Raw genomic sequence first — 12,038 nt, 5'->3', positions numbered from 1 at the left:
TCGATAAGCGTAAGCGCCATTCATATCTTGCGCGGACGTGTTTTTTTTTAATTAAAAAAGAATGCTGCTGTTCCACAACAGAGACCGTTCCCCGCTGTCGTCCTCGGTGTTATATTTGAAAATCCCAAGGAAAATCGGAGGAAGTAGCTTTACGCGGGGAAGTATAGCACATAAAACGCTGCAGGGTCCATACAGCCCCACTGCAGTCCATCACGGCCCTGCTATGAGGGTCGTGAAAGGGCTTTTGTCTTCGTAGCCTGCACTCTGCATGTGCGGGTGGGCCTATCCGAACTATCCGTGCATAATTACGACACTAATGAGCCTTGCAAAACTATGTGAAATATATCAGCGATTATGCAAATGAAGGTCGCATTACCATGATAGCCACCTCGTGTTGAGCTGGTCTGTGGTAGGGCTTGGGGGGGGGGGGGCGCTGCCATGGGCCCAAGTTGTGGCACATGCGAGTCGTTTTGCATGCATTTCATAAATCATATTGTTGTTGAGGCACGGTAGGTGTGCTGGTTGCGCTCATACTGGCCAAATGCACGATTTAAGTGGGCTGTCCAGACCCGTCCGGACCGATCAAACTCCAGCTCCACGATGGCACTGATGCATGCGAACGATATTCGCGCATCCACGGTGAAACTAAGAGAATGGATCTGAAAGGCGCTGACGTTCACACCGACCTGTCTGTGCACTGATTACGAGACAACACGGTCTTCCAGCGGAAGACACCTTGGACCAGGCTCCCTTCGTTTTGCTCAGAAAACACTAAGTAGCCCCGCCCGGCCACGCACCAGATCGCATACCCTCCCGACGAAACGGTCGCTGGAATGGCTAGTGTTTAAGCAGAGGAACAAACTGGAAAAGCGAATGAAAACTGAAAAGACGTGTATATTTCACACATACAGGTAATGCATGTGTAGGAGGACCAAGTTTTCAGCCACTGTATATCCCTCTCAGCAGCGAGATGGAGTCGTGACTGCGCCGCATTCGCCAAGCGCAACGCCCGCATCATAAATAACATACTAATTACAAACTGGTACAAACACGTGAACAGATCCGAGTGACCACAATTACAGCACCGAGTAAGGTAGTCCGCGGAAGTCGCCGTCCGCTAAAATAGAGCATTCTGTCGGACCCAGCGAGTCGGCTGCGACCGCGGGGAGCGGCTCTCATCACAGGGGCGCGCCGCTGCGCCGGCGGGGCGCGCGCAGGCGCGGGCGCGAGCGGCGGCGCGCACGGACGCGGCTCGCAGACCCCGCCTCCCACCACACAATCGGGCAACTGAGTGAGCGCTACGGGGCCAAGTCACGGGATGCATATCGGCCTGGAATCACACCCGAAGATGGGGAGCATTACTGAGGAGACGGGAGCGGTAGCACACGCGGTGGCCCACACCCCCCGAGGACCGAACTCGACCACGCGCGGGGCGTCGAAGCATCACGTTCAAGCATAAGCTTGTTTCCATTAACCCAACGAGGAAACGGAAACAGTGGAGAAAAGGGGGCAAAGTGTGGGATTGGTATCTGCACTACGTAAGAATTGGAAAATCTGCTGGTGAGCCGCGGTCGGCTCGGAAGAACATGGTCAGACCGCGTGGTTCGCCCGCTGCTGGAGAAGTTCTACACCGAGTAGTGACGTTCGGCACGCAACAACGGACGGTAATTAAAAAGGTGAACTCTGTGTGAACATGACCTAGTCTACAAACCAATCGAGCGAGGCGTGACGCTCCAGAGGCACACAGCCGCGTCACGTGTTGACGCACGCAGCAGCTGATGGCTCCTGGGCTTCGAGCGCCGTAATCACAAAAGCAATATCCTGATGTACGCACCAGCTTGCACCATACGGCACCGCATCGCAATGAAAGCACCAACATCTAGTATCAAAAGCTACATACACACGTGCTCAACGCAATGGATGCGACGCTTTGACCCGATCACAGATTCCGCTGACTACAAGAAAGCAAGCTCTATATACACAGTAGTTTTATAGCAGGCCATGGCTAACTGGCGCGGCCGCCGCGGCCCTGCACCTGGTTATGGAACGTTTCACTGGGCTGTAATACTGAGGATGGGTACCGCACGGACCCCGCGGGGACCGGCCCCGCCAGCGCGTCTTTGGTAGCAGCGACACGGTCCGCGGCGAGGGTGTCATGTGAACTGGGCAAGATGGCGCCAACCGGCCATTGGCACAATGGATTGTCACTCGTGAGATCCAGGTGGTGAAAACAACAGCGGCGTTTGGCACCGGCAGTGCGACTGGGCGCGCTCTCGGCGAGAGCGCTCTGGCCGGCGTGCAGAAACGGCGTTCGGGACGCTTTCTCCCGGAGTACGCCAGTGACGCGGCGGCGCTCCCGGCGAGAGCGCTCTGGCCGGCGCGCAGTGACGGCGTTCGGGACACCTTCTCCCGGAGTACGCCAGTGACGCGGTGGCGCTCTCGGCGAGAGCGCTCTGGCCGGCGCGCAGTGACGGCGTTCGGGACGCCTTCTCCCGGAGTACGCCAGTGACGCGGCGGCGCTCCCGGCGAGAGCGCTCTGGCCAGCGCGCAGTGACGGCGCTCGGGACGTTTTCTCCCGGAGTACGCCAGTGACGAGGTGCCGCTCTCGGCGCGGTCGGCCGGCGGCACAGCGCCCGCCTCGGAGGCCATAGGGAGCTCCCCCGCCATCGGCACGGCGCGACCTGGTCCTGTTGCGAGCTCCAGCCGCGCCGAGGCCGACGGCAGCTCGCCCCCGCTCGGTCCGAGCTAACGCCGGGCCGCGCCGCCGGGTCACACACAGTCGGCGCGCACGTGGCACTCGCGCCCGTCGGGCGGCACACGCAGGGTGCCGTTGCGCCGCGACAGCGTGCCCGGCCGTAGCAGCGCCTCCGCCTCCGAGTTGGTGCTGGGACTGGGCGAGCCGGTCGGCCGCACTAAGCCCTCCACCGTGTGGTAAAGCGTCGTGAAGTCGTCCTGGCAACGGGCGCGGGGAAGGGGTCAGCGGGACGGCAGAGGCGGCGGGGAAAACACAAGCGCCAGGAGCCGCAGTCAGAGCCCAGGGCACGAAGCGGTGAAACTGCACTCCTGTCGCAGAAGCCAGCTCGAAAGGAGCCATGAAAGACACGAGCAAAATCACGGGGATGATTCGAGCCACGAGAGCGGTTACCTGCGTTCGCCAGACGCCCGGCCTTCGTATGTGGTAGAGCTTGGCGTACATGTACACGTCCACCGAGTGTTCATTGAGCAGCTGCTTGGAGAGTGTGGTGAGGCAGCAGAAAGTGGCAGCCTCGGTGCCGCCGTACCTGCCGGCGGTCGGCAACGGCGCGGTTGACATCACGCGGGATCGCCGGCCGACGCTCATCCCGCGCGGACAACTGGCGGGTCATCACCTGGGCCAGCCACACAGACAGCCGCTGTCCGTGTGGCTGACTCAGGCGAGCGTTTCTTTTTCGTCCATCCGTCCATCAACATTGAGTTTTTCCCCCGACAACCATGGCGAGTGCCATCCGCACCATCTTTCGAAACCGTCCATGTAACAAAATGTAAATTCTGTCAATCTTAGATCTGGACTTGGATTTCGTTGCATAGCTGTAAAAATCTTTTTCCAACCACAAGAACAGAAAATGTCCGACACTGCCTGTGAGAAGATCTCTGATTTTGTTGTATAGATAATGTGATTCTCGCCAGGACACCTGTTCATCCGAGGCCGGAGCTTTGGAGCTGCCGAGGTGCAAACTCTTGGCCGCACAGAGGCTGTGCAAACGGTTTGCTACCGTGCTTCTGTCTCCTGAAACCAGCTGCCTCCGGCCGTCACTGAGCATCCGGCACTGTCCGCGTCTCGTGTGTCGCCAAGAGCACTCAGAGCCTGAGAGCCGCTCGCTCCGTGTTTGTGCGCATTAGCTTTTGGGAAACTCTATAAACAGCTTTTACATGCAATATGTGCATGAGCCTGTGGATTGTTCCCAAGCCATTTGGCGCTATCTTGTACTGATACGTATGCGATAACCCGCCTTGCTTTGTACTTTTTGCTTTATACCTTGTGCATGATGACACTAATCCTGAAGTCATACTGCATGAATGGGCTAAAGATTGAACACAGTACAATACAATGGTATCTTATTTGTCAGCCGAATAATACCAGTACATGTCCAGGCACTCTGGCTTTTCGAAAGGGCAAAGTAAATGGTCTGGCATGCATGACAGGATGCACGTTTAAAATGACAAATCAAAATTAAAACAGCCCTCGGATGTGTGTTCAGCAAGACATAGCCCAGTGCACTGCAGGCAGCACAGACAGAAAACCCGGCCAGGCCGTCCCCGCCGATACCCCGCTTCCCTCCCAGGACCGACCTGTCGACCACCAGGAGCGGGCTGTCCCGGCTGCTGAGGGTGGCCTGCTGCACCAGGTCGACGAGCTGGCGTGCTGACCCCGGCACCTGGGGCCAGCCGGCGCAGCCCAGCAGGCGCACCGACACCTGGTCGTCGTCCTGGGTCGACTGCAGCTGAAGCTCGGCAGTCCAGCACGGCGTGTCGGGCCGCAGCTCCACCAGACGCACGCGGAAGCTCTCGCTGTCGATGTCGTCGTCCTCAGTCGGCCAGAACTGCGGGTACTCCTGTGCCGCCAAGGCCAGCGCGTCAGCCGCTGAGCTCGCCGCCGGTCCGCGCTGCGGCCAACAGACCGAGCCGAACCACAGAGCCAGCTACGGCCCATTCAGATTGGGGGCGCATTCCACGACGAATCCACAGCTCGGCATGGTCCTGCTCTGTACGGCAAGTCCAGCATGCGACTGTCAGGTGAGGTTTCATTCAACAAAACCGTGTCATCTGACGTCGTCAGGAGGGCGCAGGGAGAACGCATCCCACCCTGTGTGGGCCACACGCGGCCCGCACGTGACTCCCGCACCACCAGCCGGAACGCCCCGGCGCACCTGTTCAGTCGTTGGGGGAGAGCACCACGACCGTCTGCACGTTGTGGTCCCACACCATACGCCACAGGTCCTCGACGGTGTGCGGCAGCGGGTGCTGCGTGATGATGAACTCGCGCAGCTGCTCGTAACCTGCCGGCGCCGGCGGCCGCGTCACGACCTGAGGTCGACACTCGGCCGCGGTCACCGAGCCTGATGAACGTATGCGTACACCCCTGACATCGAAGTGGCTCCGTCCACATACTCTTCATCGTTCGCACAGTGACTGGTCAATATTATCCCTTACAGCCCAGCTGGTGGAGGGACGATCAGCCCTGATCACACTGTTAGGGTGGCAGGCTGCGTGTTCGAGCCCATAACCATATCTCGATATCTGGCTCGCCACAGGCGGTCAGCTGACTGGTGGCCAGGTGGGCATTAGGCTGGCCCCAGCGTGCCCCCGTCGTGAAGTTGCATGACGCGACACAGGCGTCACTGACTGCGGAACTATCTCACTTAAGGGGACATGCAAAACATCCACCGCGAAATGAGAATTGCCTCACTTGGGTGGCAGGGTCCTGGTCTTCAGGAAGATGTGCGCAATGAGAGCTACGACCAAAAATCCATCCCTTCACAATTTGGCGCATATCGCGCCGTGATCCGGCGCAGGCGGTGCACGCCTGGCCCGCATCCTCCCCCTCCTACTGCCCGAGAGGGGCGGGGCGCTGGTGGTCACGTACCGATGAGAGCCGTGGCGTTCACGTAGTCGCTGCCGTCGACGCCGGGCCGCGGTGCCAGGTGCACGCGCCACTTCTCCGGCGGAACGAACTGCGCGCTTCGGTTCTTGGTCTGGTTGAAGGGCGCGAGCGCGGCCAGCAGCTCGTACTCGTCCGGCTGGTGTGAAGTGATCAACTGACGACGGGGGGGGGGGGGGGGGGGGCGAGTCAGTATCGGCTGGGGATGGACTACGCCAGAGGTCAGCTGGGAACGGGGTACGATGTCGGAGGTCAGATGGGGACAGGGCACCATGTCAAGAGGTCAGTTGGGGGCGGAGTGCGAGGCCTGAGGCAGCCTGTGGACGATATACCATGTGAGAAATCGGACGCTGACGAAACACCGGCTCGAGTGTTGCGGGACTGTCGGGCCATGTCGCGCTGGGAATAAAAAAATCGCCGCATAACCAACACCGGGTGGGTACGGACACCGGCACACCTCGGGCGAGCCGCCCCACCCCGGCAGCACCACACAGACCTGATACTGGCGGTCCAGCGTGTGGCACGGGTAGAGGCCGACGTCGGCGGAGCGCAGCTGGTGCAGGTACTCGGCCAGCCAGGTGGCGCGCACGTCCGTCTCGCCCGAGTCGAGCGCCTCCAGCAGGGCGTCATGGATGAACACGTACTGGTCCTCCGTCTGCACCAGGAAGTTACGCTGCGTGCGGATGTGCTTCAGGAAGCCGAACACGTTGCAAGCGCCGCGCTGGCGCAGCATGTTCATCATGGCGTCCAGCACGATGTAGGTGCCAGTGCGGCCGACCCCGGCGCTGGAACACGATGGTGGTGATGGTGTTCTGGTCGGCAATGCGAGAGCTCACAACCCACTGAGAAAGCCTTGGCAATCAACTCGTGACGGGAGCGTCCCAAAGAGACGCTTAACACGCTGTGTGCTTAACACACTATGTGCTTACTCATATATTGTCCTCTTCTGTGACCATTCACTGCAACAGCACTGTTGCTGCGTTTTTGTCTGTAAGATTTCACCCAGCCATGACCCATGGCACACGCACAGGACCAGGCCGGACATCAGCCTCGTCGCAGCACGCCACACACGGGTGGGGCTCCGAGTCCAGCCCGCGGCCCCCTGACCCTCAGCTCTCACCTGCAGTGCACGAGGATTGGTCCGGCGCCGTCGCCGTTGGCCGCCGCCGACTTCCTGACGAAGCTGAGGATGGGCAGCGGGTGGTCGGGCACCCCGTGGTCGGGCCAGTTGGTGTAGTGGTACTGGTAAACGACGCGCTCGCTCGACCGGCCTTTCTTCTTTTTGTACTGAGGAGCCAAGCAGAAAACTCAGCAGCGTGCAGGAAGCGGCATTGGCACGACACGGACATCACATAACCAGGGTTCATGTAATGTCCGAAAGACATCAAGCATTGACATGCGCTACTGAAGGGTCCACGCATATTTACAAGAAATGAGGAAGGCTGCACACTCTCTCAAAAGCTACACTGTTGTCCCAGCAGGCATGATTCAACTTGTTGAAAATGTACAATGCAACTAAAAGACAAACAGAAGCACTGAAAAGGAAGGGACCAGGGAGTGCTCGGCTGGTACAGAGTCAATATGTAACCAGTCAGTGAGAATGCAAGTTTACATAGATATGCAACTGACTAACACACATTTATTTCTGTGGCAATTATGACAGAGCACTGTCACAGAAGACACGAACCTTGGTGTGTTTGATGAGAAACTTTCGTATCGTGTACGTCGCCAGCTCGCGCTCATCCATCAATTCCACCTGGATGAGCCCGTACATTTCTGAGCCCTCCTTTGGCCAGTACATGTCACACTTTTTCTGGAAGAGCAGAGCGCGAACTGTCACGCAACGGGACGAGTACCGCCAGAACATGAGCAGATGGTGATCCCCGACGGCGGCAACAGGCCGGGCGGCCTGTTGCCAAGGCTCGCATTACTACGACCACCAACACCCTGCAGCGCCTGGGACCTCACACTGTAGAGCGGCACGCGGGATGACACCGACGGCACCGACAAACGACGCGTCGGTGTGGCAGCTGACCGACATCACCACCTCCACAGCCGCCCCCCCCCCCCCTTCCCCGCCCGCTGTCCGCCGAACTGACCCTGCTCCGCTCCACTAGGTTGGTGATCATCACCACCACGTGCACGCGCTGCTCCCAGATGAGCCGCCAGAAGGCGTGGAATGTGTTGGGCAGTGGGCCCTGGGCGCCGATGTACTGATTGCGGACCAGGAAGCCGTCGATGTAGTTGGCGTTGATGTAGTCGCCTCGCCGTTGGCCGGGAACGGGCCGCAGCGGCACCAGTGTGTGGTCGTCTGCAACAAGCCAGACACACTGAACTACTGGCGTTCCACACGTGCGCAACAAGCAACGGTCAACTGGCCACAGCAGCGGATGGCGTTCTGTATAATGAAACCAATGCCATATGCCAGTGCAGAGGTCCGCGCGGCTACAGAATAGGTCCAGACGTTGATGGGTGACAGCACAACAGCCTTTGGCAGCTGCATGGGGGAGCAAGCAACCAAACATTTCATCGCTCACAACGATGGCCCACTACCACGAGAAGGTGGGACAAAAGACGCCACGAACACAGCAGCCATCGCATAAGGGGAAATAAGAGCAACATTAACAATGACTGTGTTGCAATGTGCAACAATGCAAAGTATTACAATGGTCATGAACTATGGCTCTGGAAAACAGAGTTACGGGGTTCGATTGATCACGGTGTCCACCCCTTCTGCCGGGATGAGAGGCAGGCCGTGCCACAAATCCTCAGTAGCTGAGTACGTCGTAAGACCAGAATGCCGACGACGAAGTATATGCATCACAGCGCACAGGTAAGCCGAACTGACAACGCGAAGCGTGCCTGGCGTGACGTCACGTTCGCGTGAGACGTCCCACTCACAAGCGTCAATGTTCTGGTACCGGTTCTTCTGCTTGTTCTCCTCGACCTGAGAGGTCGCCGACGGCAGCCCAAGCTTCATGGTGTGCTCCAGTATCTCGTCATACTCCTTGCAGAACCCTGACAGATCGCACAGCATGACCTCACTCACACGTCAGAAACGCACTTACTCGCTGCTTCAAGATGGAGCGGTGTATGGAGAGTGGCCTCTGTCATGCACTCACACGTGTTGGGGCGAGGCGACAAAGTCACTTGTGGCGCCATAAATATCGTACGTGCAGGTGGTCAACTATGTGCAAATTAGCATATGCAGACCGTGTGTGCTCGCTTTGTTCAAACCATTATCTGTTCACAACATGCCTTTGACCACTTCTCAGCAGAAGACTCACACTGGCATGAGCAGCTGTGTCTAATAGTGCTGACTGTGCCACCCGCTAACTGCTAAGTGACAAACTGCGAGTCACACATCACAATGTTTCCTTTTCAGCGATTTCTGCCAGGGGCAATTGCACGCTCCACTGATCACATTTACACCTGATGAGGCTCACAAGCGCACGGTTGACTGACATACCACACCACACCTGAAAAACACTGACACACCACACCGCACCTGACAAATACTGACACAAGCAAGCTGCACATATGCTGCCTGAAACAATATGACAGCTGCTGTCTTGCTTTTTCGGGCGAATCAAGTTTCCAGCCAACAGTTCCGACCATTTTCGAAGAGTAGTACAGTCGCATCTTAGAAACTTGTGTTAGTAAGAACCAGACATTGTTGACAACTTGTTCTACAATATCTGAATATAAGTGCTTAACTGCAAAAACAAACATAATGTCTGATTGAAAAAAAACACCTTCCTCAGTAGCAAAGCTTCTGGACATGCACATATTTCCTGGCAGGCCATGGGCGCTGGACCGTCAATAAACCCCAACCAAAATCTTAACGTGAAATGGCTGATCCGATATCCCTGTTGTTAACAAGCCAAAACAAACCACCTAATGAACGCAGTTGTTGAGGACATACGGAGTTATCAATTCTTTCCAGAAAAACGAAGCCAAAACGTAGTGAGGACCATCTTTGGGTATTGGCTAGAAATAGCCGTCCACGTGAGCGAACTGGCACACACACGGGGTCCTCGCCCCGGTCGGAGATGGCGCGCGCAGCGCGAGCGTAACTACGCCAGGCAGGGGCGTGCTCCTGAGCGCCAGTCTACGTCGGGCCGGCGCGAGGCCAAAGCTCCCACCTATGTCGGAGTCGGCGTGCAAGGCGGCCACGTGCAGGGGGAACTCCTCGGCGGGCACGGGCGCCGCGGCGCCAGCCGGCCCGTCCCGGATCCAGTCCGGGTCGGCCTCCAGCGGCGCGCGCACGGTCGACGGCTCCTCCAGGTAGTAGTAGGACGTCTTGAAGTGTCGCCTGCGGGGCAGGGGGCCGACGAGCGTCACACACGCGGCCGAGACAACGCGCCAACGCCGCACCTCTGGGCTGGTCTGCCATTACTGGTAGAAGACCATGCTTATGCATACAACGCACCGTGCGACTTGACTCTTTTTTGCTCTATGATCTTTACTTTGAGTGAGAGTGATCGAAATGCGATCTGGTCGCACCTGGCCAAGCGGACTGTGCCTGGTAAAGGTATATGCTGTCCCATTCCTGTGCATTGGAAACCTACCGCCTGCGCACTCGTCCTGAAATCCATAAACAATGAGCAAATCAATGTGATTCAGAGAGGTTCTGCCCAATGCTTACTTCTAGAGCAGGAAGACCAAAAGCCACTATTTTCCACAGCAGCAGGGGCAGAAGCCAGCACCCACCTTATCAGCAGCAGGCTCAGCAGCCATATCACTCAACTTCTGAGCATCAGGCTCAGCAGTCATATCACTCACCTCCTGAGCAGCAGGCTCAGCAGTCCTATCACTCACCTTCTGAGCTGCAGGCCAATAAGTCATCCACCACATCAGCAACATGACTGAGTCATCTCACCCTCCCCTCCTGAGTAAGATCAGCAGCAGCCCCCCCCCCCCCCCCAAACACCGAGCCCAGCAGCACCCGACCTTCCAAGCAGCAGCCCTGTCGCTAACTGACTGACCTCCAGAGCAGCAGCGCCAGCAGCGCCAGCAGCAGCGCCAGGCCGGCGCAGATGCAGCCGGCGATGAGCCCCACGCCGCGGCGGCCGGCCTCGCTGGCGGCCGCGCCCGCCACCGGACAGCGCCGCCGCGACAGCGCCTTGCGCGACGCCGAAAACGGCGAGCGGCGCAGCATGGCCGGCCGCAGCCGCGACTGCGCCGCCGCCCGCACGCGCACCTCGTACAGCGAGTCGACCGTCAGGTTGGTCAGCAGGAGCTGCGTGCAGGAGAGTGGCTGGTGAAGTGGCAGCTCAATTTCGCAGCTGCTGCCTTTCTGGCAGTCAGCGCATGGAAGAGGCACATGAGCGCACATGGTGAAGAACATGGACTGGTCTATATGGAAGTTACTGATACATGAATATGGTAATACAGTATTAGGAAACTCAATAGCAGGCACAGATTGCTTGACAAACTTGTGAAACAGGAAAAAATCCACCTTGAATTTGCATTCACAAGTGACAGCAACACAAAGTACCTAGTACCATCCAAATGGCTAAATTCCAGTGATTTACTGATGTGTTGATACCGCTATGTCTGGTAAGCTAAGAGCAGCCAGTATGAGCATATAATGAAGCCCAGCAGCCAAGACCCCCCTGTTTAGCACTGACCCCACCCTCTGCCGCTGTGACGCACCATACTCTCCAGCTGGCCAGGGTCAGTGGCGACCTGCAGCTCCTTGAACTGGTGCTCATGTTCAGAGCGCTGCTCCAGCAGGTAGAGGTCAAGCCGCTGGAATCGCAGGGGCCGACGCCAGGCGACAAGCAGTGCGCCGTCCGGTTGGCACGTGACGGCCGTCAGCAGCGGTGCTGATGGTGCTGACACGTCCGTGGTCAGCAGAGTGGGTGGTGACTTCACGCCTTCATGCTTCTCGGTGAAGGCATTCACAGTCACTGAGTAGTTGGAGTTGGGCTCTGGAATCAGTGGATATGGCAACTGTCTACCTCATGAAGCATATTGTCTCACACCTCACTTCCTACATCCATTCTTAGAGATTTAAAAGACTCTTGCTGAGCACAGTATTGTACCATTGCAACAGGTGCAAGCTGCAAGTGTTATAAACTGACAACTTGACATTGAAATATAGAAAACAAGCCAGGATCAAGTTTTGGTTGATACTTCAACAACCATGTCATATCAGTTACAATATTCACCTACCTAGGTTCTCCAGGGTGTATTGTAGTTTTTCCATGGGATATCTGCACCAGTTGACATTGGTGATATTGCCAGTGGTTGAGTAAAACCTGTAGCCCATGATTACTCCATTGGGGTTGGCTGGTGGTTGCCAGGATATGATGGCTGTTGTATCTGTCACATTCAGGACAGAAATGTTCTTTGGTGCTCCAGGAACTGAAATAACAAGATAGCCTTAAATTTA

At 57.3% G+C, this 12,038-nt stretch overlaps 1 protein-coding gene across 1 annotated transcript in view; it reads right to left on the bottom strand.

Annotated features, from left to right (window-relative positions):
* Window positions 1–895: 895 nt before the first annotated feature.
* Window positions 896–12,038, bottom strand: part of LOC119092505 (tyrosine-protein phosphatase 99A-like) — a 127,955-nt gene continuing 116,812 nt past the window's right edge. Inside the window, 14 exon segments of the mRNA XM_037215466.1 lie at window positions 896–2,952; window positions 3,146–3,281; window positions 4,330–4,592; window positions 4,906–5,036; window positions 5,624–5,795; window positions 6,135–6,423; window positions 6,759–6,925; window positions 7,326–7,451; window positions 7,738–7,949; window positions 8,540–8,656; window positions 9,784–9,953; window positions 10,759–10,880; window positions 11,297–11,574; window positions 11,819–12,010. Of these exon segments, the coding sequence (XP_037071361.1) occupies window positions 2,770–2,952; window positions 3,146–3,281; window positions 4,330–4,592; window positions 4,906–5,036; window positions 5,624–5,795; window positions 6,135–6,423; window positions 6,759–6,925; window positions 7,326–7,451; window positions 7,738–7,949; window positions 8,540–8,656; window positions 9,784–9,953; window positions 10,759–10,880; window positions 11,297–11,574; window positions 11,819–12,010 (2,558 nt within the window). The 3' untranslated portion in view covers window positions 896–2,769.

This window comes from Pollicipes pollicipes, unplaced genomic scaffold (assembly GCF_011947565.3).
Source record: "Pollicipes pollicipes isolate AB1234 unplaced genomic scaffold, Ppol_2.1 Scaffold_3447;HRSCAF=4054_pilon_pilon_pilon, whole genome shotgun sequence".
In the NCBI taxonomy this organism is placed as follows: domain Eukaryota; kingdom Metazoa; phylum Arthropoda; class Thecostraca; order Pollicipedomorpha; family Pollicipedidae; genus Pollicipes; species Pollicipes pollicipes.
This window is presented reverse-complemented; position numbering and strand designations above follow the sequence as displayed.